Genomic DNA, 13,324 nt, shown 5'->3' with positions numbered 1-13,324 from the left:
GCCAGCTCAGGCAGTGCCCTCCCATAAGTATGGAGGGCATGTACGAAACTGGGACCTGCCTATAAAACCAGGCATTGCAGCTTTTGGGCCCCTTGCCTTCCCCCACCAGTGCCTTTGCAGTGGCAAGGATGCTGTCAAAATTTCCCCAGTGGTCCAAGGTGAGCTGTACCTTGCTGGTGGACTGCCACATATAGTTGTGGTCAAGAAACGCAAGTTGCTCCCCCCTGGGGACTACCAGGACTGAGAGGTCTGCAGGCTCCATGGAGCTTGCCAGTTCTTGGGCATCCTCCTCCTGATCCTGGGGCTCAGCAGGCTCCTTAGGCACTATCTGACCCCCCTGGTCTGCTAAGACCCAAGACTCCCGTTGGGATTGGGAGAGCTCTGCAGCCCCTTGGGACAGGGGTGGGGGTAAGGGTGGGGATGGGGCTCCTTCACAAGATGGTAGGGTAGGGCTGGAGCCCCAGGGGGTCTGTGCAGGGTCCCTGACAAGATTAGCCTGATGATTAGGGGACTCCACCCTGATCCCCTCTGCTGCGGGACCATGGGGCAGGCCTGGAAGTGAGGTTTTTCTGGGAGGGGAGGGAAGAGACCCATCAGGCACTAGGGTAGCTTTGGTGTCTGCCTTGGGGTCCTAGGAAAAGGGACCTCCCTCCCCAGGACTCACCAGGGTAAGCCCCAGGCCCCACCCCAGATCATTGGAGGGGAGCTCCACTACTGGATCTTCCTTTAGGTCAGTCTCAGCCTCAGTGCCTGTGGTCTCAGGGGGTAGGCCCTGGCCAGTGGAGTGAGGGGCCTCCTCCACGTGCTCCTGTTCAGGACTGTCCACCAGGCCCAAAATCTCCTCCACAGGGATCACCCATTTGATCTTTCCTGGGGGTGGGGTGTCAGGTGCAGCTGGGAGGCCCCAGGAGCTGAGCCATCCTTCTCCCGATGGTGGTTTTGGGAGTAGGGGAGGAGTTCTCCAGGTCAGAGGACTCTAACTGTGCCTGGGCCTTCCTCTTGGCTTTGTGCCCGGAGGAGACCTGCACGCAGTAAGCCATGAGGTGGTTCTCAAGTGAACAGTCTCCAGTAGGAGTAGGTGAAGGTTGGAGGGGGGGCAGCTACAGTGCCTAGGGGCAGGGGGCCCTGCTCACTCTCTCTCCCCTTGGCTGCTGCTGCCCTCCTGGAGACCCTGCCAAACTTGGTTTGGGGGTGGGGGTCCCCTGAGCTCCACCCCCCACCCCCCCATGATGGTGTGGCTGGGATGACATGGGGGCTGAAGAGGGAGGGGTACCAGTGGCAGGGGCACCCCTCTTGCCAGTGGGACCTATGGATGCCCTCTCCTCCTGGCCCATGGGGCACTCATGATGCAAGTGCCCCAGAAGCATCTCAGGTCACCCAGCAATTAGAAAACCCTCACCAGGTCCCCCAAAAAAGGAATCACAAGGATCAACTGGATCATAACCTAGTGATGGAAAGAATGCACATGGCAGAGGCTGGGGTCTTGGCACTCCAGTGAGGGCCACCACTGGGGAGATAACTCTCCCCAGGGTTTGGAGCTGGGGGAGCAGGGCCCAATTGGGGATATAGGGAGGGATGGAGCTGAGGACCACCCTGGTCTCCAGCTCTTCTAGAGGCTCAAGGGGGACATACTCACCCTCCACCATGAGCCCCCTCTCCACCACCTTTTGTGCAGTGGCCTCTGAGGCAAGAAAAAACATCCCCTTACCATGAAAGCAGAAGGCCACCACAATCTTGGGGGCCCCCACTACCCAAGCCAGGGCCTGGACTTGGGTCTCAAAGTGCAGGTTTTCCTGCTTGGACAGTTAGTACTTCACCCCATGCCTGCAGGGGAGTGCTGGAAAGGGGGCCCTGCTGCCTGAGCTGGAAGGGCTGACAGTGGAGGGTCCAGGCCCCCCAATTTCAGGTCTCCCCACAGCTGCAGTTCCCCTCCCAGGGGGCCATATTGGTGGGGCCAGAGCTAGGGCCAGGGACAGGCTGAGTGGGTGTGCTGGCTGGTGTAGTGCAGCTGGTCCCCTCAGGCACTGGTGGTCTGGGCTTTGGGGTGCCCTTTCCCTTCCCACCCCCAGCTGTGGAGAAAGCTGAAGAGGAGCCCTTTCCAGTGTCCTTGGTCCCTGATGACAGGAGAGGGGGCTTGGGAACCCCTCCAGGGGTCACCCCCTGGCTCTGTTGGCTCCCTACCAGAGTCCCCCCTGCCCCTGCAGCAGCAGTTGCAGGCTTCTCCACCCCTGGAGGAAGTTGGATGGACTCTGCCCCAGGGTGGAGGATGCAGGGGCATGCATCCCCTTGGGGGCTTGGCTGGGATCCACCCCTATAGTGGGGAACTGCAGGAAGCTCTGTGGGGGCATCTGCCCCCCCAGAAGTTTCCTGCCCTGCCATTGTTTCACATGAGGGCAGGGAAGACAATAAAGAAAAACAAAATATCCCACACAGCTGGTGAACTTAGTTGGTGCAGGCTGGGGTTGTGGGGCAGAAGGGGAATAGGGAGGAAGGGGGCTGAAGCTCATTGAGCCACAGCCCCACAGGAAAAAAAAGCCAGGAGCCCTATGCTTTGAGAATGGGGGGGGGGAGGGGGGGGAACAAAACAAAAAACCCCCCAAAAAACACACACACAAGGGCTGTGAAGACTCAAGCTGGTTTACTCAGCCACACAAAAAACACCAGGTCAGGGGGAGTGGACCACAGGACTTACCACACAAGGGCAAAACACACACAGGGAAGGCTGCTGATGAACCAGGTGTAAAAGATGGCTGGAGTAGTTGAGGGGCTTTGTTTGTGGAAGATCTGTTCAGAAGCCCCTTAGGCCTTCAGCTGGTCACTTAGCAGCAGAGCAGCAGGCTGGAAGACAAATCAGGATCAGATGCAGGGAGGTAGCTGTTGGGGAGGGTTGGAGCAGTCAGTCAATTAGGAAGTAATCCAGTGCAGCTGTGGTGTCATGTGGTACAGCAGGAAGTCTCCCATCCTCCTGAGAGGGGGCAGCAGCAGAAACAACAGTAGCAGTGATGGTAGGAGCCATCTAGTTCAGCCACTCGGGCTGTGCTTCTGGTGAAAGCAGAGGTGAAGGCCTGCCAAGGCAGCTTGGGCAGGCAAGGTTCCTCTAGGCTCTGGCAGTGATGGCTGGGGAGGGGCCCACAGGCAGTGCAGGATCCCTCCCCAGGCTGTCCCCTGACCACATCTTGGTGGTAGGCTGAGCAGCAGGCCAGAACAGAGGTGTAGAAGCTGAGGTGAGGTGCTGGGGTGCAGTGGGCCCTTCCCTGAGGGGCAGGCAACAGCATGCAGCAGAGGACCCACCCCTGGGGGGGCACCAGCAGCCCAAGGCAGGAAGGGGTGTGGCCAGCTTACTCTAAAAGCTCTGAAACCAAGCCTGCAGATAATAGTAGCCAGAGGCAGGAAAGGGCCTGGCCATCTTCTCTGCAGAAGCTCCTGAGACCAGGCTTGCAGCAGCCTGGGACAGGAAGGGGTGTAGACAGCATCCTCCCAGAGGCTCCTCCCTCAGAAGCTCCTGAGAGCGAGTAGCTCTGAGCTAGTTGCCAGGGCAGGTTTTGTACTGATGGGGCCAGAACAGGTGCTGGCCCCGGGCTCTAGCTCCCCCTGGCTGTAGATATGGGAGGAGCCAGGTAGGGTTATTTTGCCCCAAGTGGCACAACTTGCACCACACCAAAGTGCATACCCGGGCATGTACACTGAGGCAAAAAGCTCCAGCTGAAATTTGCACCTTTTCTATTTGAGCTGCTGCAAGTGCATGTGCTTGCATGTGTGGATGTGCCCATTTGGGGTTATTGCTTTGTCCTTCATTCTCGCTGTTTTCTAAGAGGGTTTAGAACTGCATAAACACATACAATGAGATAGCTATAGTGGACTCACCTCCATCTCTATCTATGGATTCTAGAAGAGCTCAGGCATCATAACAGAAATGTATTGGTAGTTTCACTAAAAAAGAACATTCTTCTCAGACATCTGCAGAGTATTCCTCTGTAATGCTATTTATACATTTGCAACATATTTTGTAACCTTTGAGACTACTAGATAAGATGCTGCGTTTGGCAAAACTGTGTTCTAGTCATTCTGCTTCTGAGACTCTGGGACTCCACCTTTTATTTAGGTCTGTTGCTTTAGAGTATTCAATAATGGAGTGTGTACTCAAAGTCACTCAAGGAGACTTTGAGAATGGAAAGTTATTTAGCAATATACTAACTGGAGTTCTTGAAGTTGTGTTGTCCTGCATTCTCTCTCCTATGTGTAGAAGTCTTGTATATCTGGAGAACTGAGATACAGTTGACACATGCTGTCCTTGTTTGCCCTGAATATGAAGCACCAGGACATGCATGCACTTATACTACATGGATGTCATTGTTCAAAAGTCTATAAGTTTGAAAGCATGAGACATGCACCAGTAATGGAATGAACATATTGACAGCACATTTTGAAGAACTCTGGTCACTGTATGGGTAAGCAGGTCCCTGTATTAGATGAAGTCATAGGCTATTCCAACATATAGTATTTTCTATATAAGATTGAACAGATTCATACAGAATCTTGTTTGAGCATCTTTGGAATATGACTGTAACAGAGAGGGCCTGATCTGGAATGGTGAAAGACGTGTATTAAATTAGTTTCCTTAAAACCTAACCTTGTTGCTGCACTTACAGTTGACGGTTGTCTGCCAAACCATTACCCAGTATTTCAGTCAGATCTGTAGCCACTGACTCACTTGCTCATACTTCAGGCACAGTAGAATTATTGGTGGAATTGTAACTGAGGATTTGATAAAACTAAAAATGTCACCTTCTGTTAGCAAAGTCAAAGTCTAAGAATTCACAGAAGAAGTTATCAAGCCAGATGGCAGGTTCTGCTGAATGCAAAGCAAGCTGTTGTGCCTAAAGGCTAAGCATTTTCACAAGGTTGTTTTCAGCATTACATGATTCTAGAATCATGCACAGTGTGTAAAAATGACTGATGAGAGAGTCTAATACAAGTTTGATGGATTTGGTCAAAACTAGGTCTCTAGTCATCAAAACCATTTGGCCAAGAAAGCCATTTACAACTTAACTTACAAGTAGCTTGTATTTTCACAGCAAAGGTAGGCTGTAAGATGAGGAACCTCACTAAATGTTTAAACTTAATGCCTAGCCACAAATGGTTACATTTCACTCATGAGAGTAATTCAGTAGAAAGTATATTTAATGTTGATTTTCAAGATATAACAGAGCAGCTAGACAGGTTTTATTATACCAGGTGTTTCAACAAGAGGCCTTTTTCCCAGTGAAAATAAATGTTTTCACATACTTGTGCTCTGTAAAATCAATGCTGTAGTGAAGCTCAGGGTAAAAGAACACCTGCACTTTCATGTGATCCCATTGCCTGTTTGCAAGTTGTTTTGAAACAGGTATTTTACTCATCTGAGAAATAACAATGTTTTTGACTCAATGACAGAACCCAAAGGGTGGAAAAAGCAGTTACCCAAACTGCTTGTTGTGATCTCTTGCTAAGAGAAAAAGAGACCTACATCTCCACTCCTGGTCCAAGAATTATATTAGGACTTCTTTACCTGTTAAAGTATCTATTTTAGCCTTGATGACAGCAGTAGTTAGGTAGATCTTGAATGAGGCCCACCACGGGTCATTACATGCCATCTCCTCTGACCATTCCAGTTAGGTGCAGGTGGACAGTAGTCAAATAAAAATGCTCACTGAACCCTTGAAGGAGCTATGCCATGAAGGTGCTGGCTCTTTTGGTTTTTGTTTCATTTGTTTTTTCTTTTTCCCAGGTAACCTCTATCTAGTTTTGCTTTGCAGGCTATTTAAGTTCAGTGATCTAAACTTATCAGGGCTCTGTATCTGGTGCCTGGATTTTGGTTGGTGCTGTAGCATGTATAAGTTTGATCCCCAATACTGCTTTGTTTTAATATGTTGCTGTTTTAAATGCTTCCAATCTAGCTGTCTCCACTTGATATGAAGTTTTAGGGCCTGATAGGCTTTTGACAGTCTCACAGAAACTGAAGGACCCTGCTTCTGATGCACTACTACACTGTCTGACTTTGTTTTGTGACTTTACGCAATGATCATTTCTCTGACTAATCAATATCTTCTTTTGGTTCATGAGTAGCCCTTTTTGGTTTTGGACAGATGTGATGCCTCAGGGGGAAGAAGGGAAGACAGCCTAGCAGCTCTTAAAGCCAGCAGAACAATTTTAAAGACTGGCAGCCATCTTCATTGTGTGCTTCTCTACTTCAAAAGTACACTAGCAAATGCAAAGCTCTGAATGAATCTGTGGGTATCACACTGAGCACTGAAGGAACTGTTCCTGAGCTTCCCACATGAGCCCTAGCAGTAATCCAGAATAGTGCCACCAAATATAAGTGCCTTAGTGATAGTCTGACTCAGTCAAGACTGTCAAGTGCCACAGCATATGGCCCATATGTTTTCTATTGTTAAAAAAAAAAATGCCTTCATCCCTAAGTAGATGCCACTTAAGGTTGGTACCCACAAGAGAATATGTTAAAAAAATTGTTTTTATTAGACTTATATCCTGCTATATCCAAAAAGGCTCCAAGCAGCAGATGGTTTTCATTAGTTAGAGAAAGGCCCTGGGCCAGGAAGTTTGCCTGGACTTGTCTTCCCATCTCTGGCCTACCTGTAACATCCAGCACCGCTGCCGTCAGTACTTGACTGATTCTTTGAGAAGGGAATCAGAAGAGTGGATGTAGTGCAGTATCAGCAGCTAGAGGTCTGAGAAAAGCTGTTGGATCACTGAAAGACAGACAGGTCCAGCTAGGTGCAATCACAATAGTCTTTGCTTGCCCATGTAGTGAGGGCACCATGTCATGATACTTGCAGCAGTGATCTCATTTTGATCAGAGCTTTGGGGAAATCATAGCATAGTTGAAGAACACGTTAAATTCTGGGTTTGGAATGTATCTCTTTAGTATCCTCAGAGTTAAATTCATGCACATCTCCCCTGCACTCTTCACCCAAATCAGCAAACACATCACATCCCCCATTTTTTCACTTGATTTGAAGATATTAAATTGGCTATTTGGCTCATCAAAAGGTTCCTCTGCTCACTTTTCTTTCCTTTTCAAATATTAACTAGGAAGTCTATTTGTCCAGTGCTATAAAAATTCCTCAAATAGATATGTTGAAAGAGCCAAGGACATCTTAAAAGGCATTGGGCCAAAAGGTGTCCTTACACTGGTGTAAATTTTGATTATAGCCACTGATGTGAGCAGAACTAATTTTGATGACGCTGATGTAAGTGGGAGTACACAAGTTCAACCAATACATATAAATAATTTAGCTTTTCCATTGAGTGGTTGCAGTTCTGTTGCTATCCGCTGCAAAGATGGTCCACCTGCTTTTGGTTCTCCTTGGGGCAGGTAAGAACCCTTTAAATGTTCACATCTTTCTATATTAAAAGTTTACATGCCTCTCTCAGAATAGAGGAAGAATTCTTAATATTCACGGCTACTTACCCTGTTTATTCAAATCTAAAACAACTCTGAATTTAAGATGACCTAGGCTGCAATCGGACCTAGACAGGTTACAGGAGTGGGCAGATGAGAACAGGATGGGTTTCAGCACTGACAAGTTCAGGGTACTGCACCTGGGGAGGAAAAACCAGCAGTATACCAACAGGCTGGGGAACTCCCTTCTCGTCAGTGCAGAGGTAGTAAAGGATCTTGGAGTCATTATTGATGCCAAAATGAACATGGGCCGACACTGTGGGGATGCGGTCAGAAAGGCCAACCATATCTTGTCATGCATCCACAGATGCATCTCAAGCAGGTCCAAGGAGGTGATCCTCCCCCTCTATGCGACACTGGTCAGGCTGCAGTTGGAGTACTGAGTCCAGTTCTGGGCGCCGCACTTCAGGAGGGATGTGGACAACATGGAGAGGGTCCAGAGGAGGGCTGCCCACATGATCAGGGGTCAGCAGGGCAGGCCCTACAAGGAGAGGCTAAGGGACCTGAACCTGTTCAGCCTTCACAAGAGAAGGCTGAGGGGGGATCTAGTGGGCGTTTGCAAACTAGTCAGAAGGGACCAGCAGGCATTGGGGGAATCCCTGTTTCTCCGAGCACTACCAGGAGTGACTAGAAAGAACGGTCACAAGCTGGCAGAGGGTAGATTCAGACTAGACATCAGGAGGTGCTACTTCACTGTCAGGGCGGCTAGGATCTGGAACCAACTTCCAAGAGAAGTGGTGCTGGCTTCTACCCTGGGGGTCTTTAAGAGGAGGCTGGATGAACACCTTGCCGGGGTCGTTTGACCCTGGTACTCTTTCCTGCCATGGCAGGGGGTTGGACTTGATTATCTGCTCAGGTCCCTTCCAACCCTGCCAACTATGAAATTATGACCTCCCAATAATTAGATTTCATATAGAGAAAATGTACACATTTGTTATAATTTTCCATGTATAGAATCTAAGTATTGGAGGGCTGTCTTGATTTTTTTTCCCCCCATTGCTGCAGGGGGGGCAGGCAGCAAAGAGGCAGGTGCTATGGGGAGTTTTGATAGAGGGAATTTTTTTTATTGTGCTTTTTTACAGTTTTGTCCCTTTGGATATGTTTTTGCTTGCTGCCTGATTGTGTCTGCCCCCATGTCACCTCTGCCTCCTGTCTGCTCAACCAAAGCCTTTGCTTCCCCCAAGCCTCTGCTTCCTGCTTCCATCCTCTCCACCTTACCCTTGTTCTATGCTGGCAGGCTATGTCCCCATTGTAGCCTGGGGCACTGAGCACAGCCCTGTAGCAGCTAGTACCAGGAGCCCCATCAGTTGTGGCACTCTTGGTCCTAGCTGTGAGTGAGGCATAGTTGCAGGGTCTTTCGGTCCTAGCTGCATGTGGCCCCCATGGCTGGGAGCCCCTCCAGCAAAGATGGGACTGGATGCCCAGTCCTGGCTGTGCCTCACATTTTGCTTAATTGTGAGTGTTGTGTCATTTGCGGGACTCTCAGTCCTGAGTTTGTGAGGCGCAGCTGGGACCAAGAGCCCCATGTGGGCTGGGGGTTTCAAACCCCCTGAACTGTGGGGATCATGGCAGCTGTGATCCTTAGGGCTTGGGGGTTTCATGCTGGGCACAGTACACCCCTGCAACTGGAAGCCCTATCTGCTGATAGGGCTCCCAGCCACAGTGGAGACCCCACTACATGTGCAATTTAAAGCTCAATAGCAACAAGCTATAAAGTTAGTACACATTTTTTTAGATCTAACTTTATAGCTCATTGGAGCCTTTAATCATGTGATAGCTAATTTGTACACGTAGCTGGTTAAGGTAATTGTGCAATTTACCAGTTGTGTGATACCTATAATGTGTAGAGGGGACCAAAAGTCCTTCTTTTTGTACAGTCAACTTTGGTCAGTCTCTGTCTGTGTAACTTTTTTCCACATGAAATATAACTCTGGATTAAGGCAGGGTATGGATGTAACACAATAACTTATTTCAGACTAACTTCATATGTGGATGCTCTTATTTTAGAGTAAAAATGTTTTTTTCTGGTTTATATTAACCTAGTCCTAGTTTTTACACATGCTCTGAGGTGGAAGGGACACTAATTACAGTGCCCCCAGCATCTCCTGTATTCAGCATCCTATATTTCAAAATGGCAGCGGGGGTGCTTTAATTAAAACTCATTCAATGAGCTTTAGTTAAAGTGCCTCTTTAGTTAAAGTGCCCCTTCTGCCATTTTCAAGTGTGGGGACCCTGAATACTTGAGAAGCTGAGGCTACTAGAGCATGCTAATTAGCACACTCCAGCAGACTCGATTAATCGTGTCAGCTCTGACACACTGTAATTACAGCGTGTTGGAGCAGGTGTCCTGCATGTCTACAGGTACCCAAAGTAGATTAAATTAATGTAGAAAACCACTCATTCTTTATTAAGAGCATGAGCACATGAGCTATACCTGAATAACTTCAAAGTAGAGAAGCCAAATTAGATTTGACATAATAGATTCAATTACTTCCTGGATTTCCATCCCAGTTTCAACTTGTTTTGGGAATGCTTTAATCTTAATCAGGACAGGAAGCTGGAGTTTATTTGAAAAATCTAGAAGTTTTCTCATGGCTTTCACCAGTAACATGGCTTCTTCCACATCAATGTTAACTTATTGTTGTACCCTAAAATGAATCTTGCATTCTTTCTATTTGATCTGTTTCAGTCAGTATTATCGCAACTGATCCCACTCCAAGAGCCCTGTGGCAGTTAAGGTCAATGATCAAATGTACCATTCCTAACAGTGATCCACTATGGAGATTTAATCACTATGGATGTTACTGTGGCTTAGGAGGATCTGGAACACCTGTGGATGAACTGGACAAGTGAGTAGATATTAAGAAGATGACCCCACAAAGAGTATGGAAGAGAGATTCACAAAATCCAGCTCAGGGAACCAAATCCAGAGACCGATCCAAGTAATTAGAGCACAGTAGGGGCACAGGAGAATTGCAAAATTCTTTCATGATCATTACTTCTATTTTTTAAATAAATGTGTTTGGACTGGATTTTCAACCCTCTTTATCTGCTCTTTGTAATAACAGTAATTTTAGAATGAAAATTGGAGAATAGTTATTAGGGATATGTGTAGCGGGCTGTATTAGATTCAGATTCAGATTCAGATTCAGCCCGAATCGGGGACAGTGATTCAATTAATTGATTTGGATCACTGTACCTAATTCAATTCAGCCAAATCTGAATCTGAAGATTCAATGTTGATTCGGAGAATCAGCGCTTTGGACATAGACACAGCTTTTAAATGTTTTTTCTATATACCTCGAGGTACCAGGCACGGCTTGTGAACACTACGATGCTGGGACAGATGGAGCAGGGGGGGGGGGGACGCAGCGACGGGGGGGTGGGGGGGGGGGGGGGGCGGGGGCCCATATACTCAGTGGTGAACCTGGAATTGGACTGGAAATACTTCTGGTTCACTTCTGGGTCCACCAGGGAGCACTCACGGCCCCCTCCTTGCCCCGCGCCCCCTTGGCTCAGTGATCAGCCAGGGGCCACTTCCGGGTCCACCAGGCTCAGTGACTGGTGCCTCCTGGGTCTGGGGGAGCACTCTGAGCCCCCCCCACATCCCCTTGGCTCAGTGCTTGGCCATGGGGGGACCCCGGGTGCTCCCCCAGACATAAGAGGCACCAGTCGCTATGCTGGGGAGGGGCATGGCGGTGGCAGCACACTCCCCAGTGGTCCTGGAAGTTGACTAGAAGTGCTTCTGGTCCACTTCTGGGTCTACTGCTAAGTGTGCTGGGGACCCCCCCCCCCCGCCCCCCTGCTGCTGTGGGATGCTCCATCTGCTCCACCATCTCCGCATTCATGAGCCACCTGGTACCTAGAGGTATGTAGAAAAAACATTTAAAACTGTGTCTATGTCTCAATCGCCGAATCTTTCTGAATCTCTCCAAATCAATTCAGGGAGTTCCAATTCGATCTGGAGATATTAAAGGATCTCCTGATTCAATTTGGATTCAGAGATTTGGCTGCTGAATTGGGCCGAATCTCAGCCAAATCAAATCAGGGACCAAATTTTCACACAGCCCTAATAGTTATGAAGAAAGTGTTGAATTTAAAATCAAGTTCTAGATGACAGATAAGTACTATTCCAATCAGGCAGAGAAATTGGCTACATGTCTTGTATGTCCACAGCCCAACATAACTCCAGTTTTAGACATGTTGTGCTCACAGTGAACTGCTTATGCTGGGGAGGGCTTTTCTCTCCAGTGTTCACCAGTCTTAGAAGGGTGATGTTTTCCTCATGGAATCATAGAAAATATGTTTCAAATGAATGCACTACATTTACTGAGAGAGGCTAGAGGTCTTTTTCAACAAACCAAATACTTTGAAGTGGGCTTACTGAAAGTTTTACTTTTTAGCAATCTTGAGCTACAAGTCTGTATCTGATATGGTTTTGGGCAGAAATTCTCACCACTTTCAACTCGGTCTTGGCTTGCATTTTTTGATTAATTCAAACTATTAATTCAGTTAATTTTTCAATTAATTCAAACCTGTAAGTGTAGGTGGTCAGAGAAATTTGCACAAAATGAAACTTAAAAAAAAAATCTTGGGTGAAGAAGAACCCCAAGCTGATGCATTATTCCCAAGTATAATTTATATAGATCAGATTTTTTTTCCTCATTTGATGGTCCTACTAGAAATCTACTGTACCATAAAGTCAGTATTCATGCTCAGGAAATTTCATAGTGTTTAAAAATTCATTAGAATATAAAAGAAATGTGATAGGTGCTTCTATGAAGCAGCTGGATTTATCCAAGCAGCAACAATATGTAAAGGTGAAATTCCTTTTCAAAACTATCAGATAATCTGTGTATTGGTCTGACAGTGTTGAGCCCCAGCTCAAGTCTGGGATCGTGCCTGGTATGCAAAGGCCAATAAAGATACCAGGGGTGAAAGTACAAAGAAAGTTTATTGCTAGCAATAAAAGGTGCGAGCGGAATAATTTCACGTAACAAGCACACTAGATTACTATTTCTAAGCATCTTTTATACAGGAGTTTTTGAACCTCCATAAGCATCCTTGTTTGCTGATTGGTTATAAAGGAGTGACGCAAGGAGTTCTTTACTGAGCATGTCTCTATACCTGTGTTTTATCCATGTATCTCATTTACATACATGTATGTTTCATTAGCATACTTTTTCCCCACCTAGGGGCGTGATTTTTAGTATTTTAATGAGCCCTATAACCCAGTACTCTGTTTCTTATTTTGTTTTCAAGCCTCCTTTATCTAAGACTGTCTCCTCCTTATCATTGCAGATGGGCATTCGTCACATAACATTCTCTTCTGCTTCGTCTTTGCATAGTGGTTTCTAGGTCACTCCTTACATTCCCCCCTCTGGAGCATTTTTAATTATTATAATGATTGCTCCAATTAATTTGGCTTAACAAAAATCTAGTATCATCAGCTTTCTTTGTAAAATCATTTGATTTACCTTAGGCCTGAAGATAGATATAAAAACAGGTAAACATTGGATACAACAACAACAAACCATAATCCCTATAACACAAAACCCTTTACAACAAAAACTTGATCAAATATTGACAAATTATTTAAAGTTCCTTTCTTCTGAATAGGAATTTTAAGTCTCTTATTGGCTCCACCTTCCACTGTTCTCTGCCTCCAGTCCCGGAGTCTGCAGGGGTTCCTTCTTGTTCTGGTCCAGCCACCGGCTTTAGGCGACTGGAATGTATCCAAATCTTGATTCCTTCGAGCTTTGCTGCCGTCAGGGTCATTAGAAGTACCCTATATGGGCCCTTCCATCTGGCTTGAAGTGGTTCCTCGTTCCAGTCTTTCACAAGGGCGTAACTCCCAGGTAA

General features: G+C 47.1%; 1 protein-coding gene across 1 annotated transcript in view; it reads left to right on the top strand.

The window, feature by feature from the left end:
• Window positions 1-2,831: 2,831 nt before the first annotated feature.
• The window catches only part of PLA2G1B (phospholipase A2 group IB), a 20,769-nt gene continuing 10,276 nt past the window's right edge, over window positions 2,832-13,324 (top strand). The window contains exons 1-2 of the mRNA XM_014517701.2: window positions 2,832-3,005; window positions 10,152-10,311. Coding sequence (XP_014373187.1) covers window positions 2,936-3,005; window positions 10,152-10,311 — 230 coding nt within the window. The 5' untranslated portion in view covers window positions 2,832-2,935. The remainder of the gene's footprint in view (window positions 3,006-10,151; window positions 10,312-13,324) is intronic.

This window comes from Alligator sinensis, unplaced genomic scaffold (genome assembly GCF_000455745.1).
Source record: "Alligator sinensis unplaced genomic scaffold, ASM45574v1 scaffold97_1, whole genome shotgun sequence".
Taxonomy (NCBI): Eukaryota; Metazoa; Chordata; order Crocodylia; family Alligatoridae; genus Alligator; species Alligator sinensis.
This window is presented reverse-complemented; position numbering and strand designations above follow the sequence as displayed.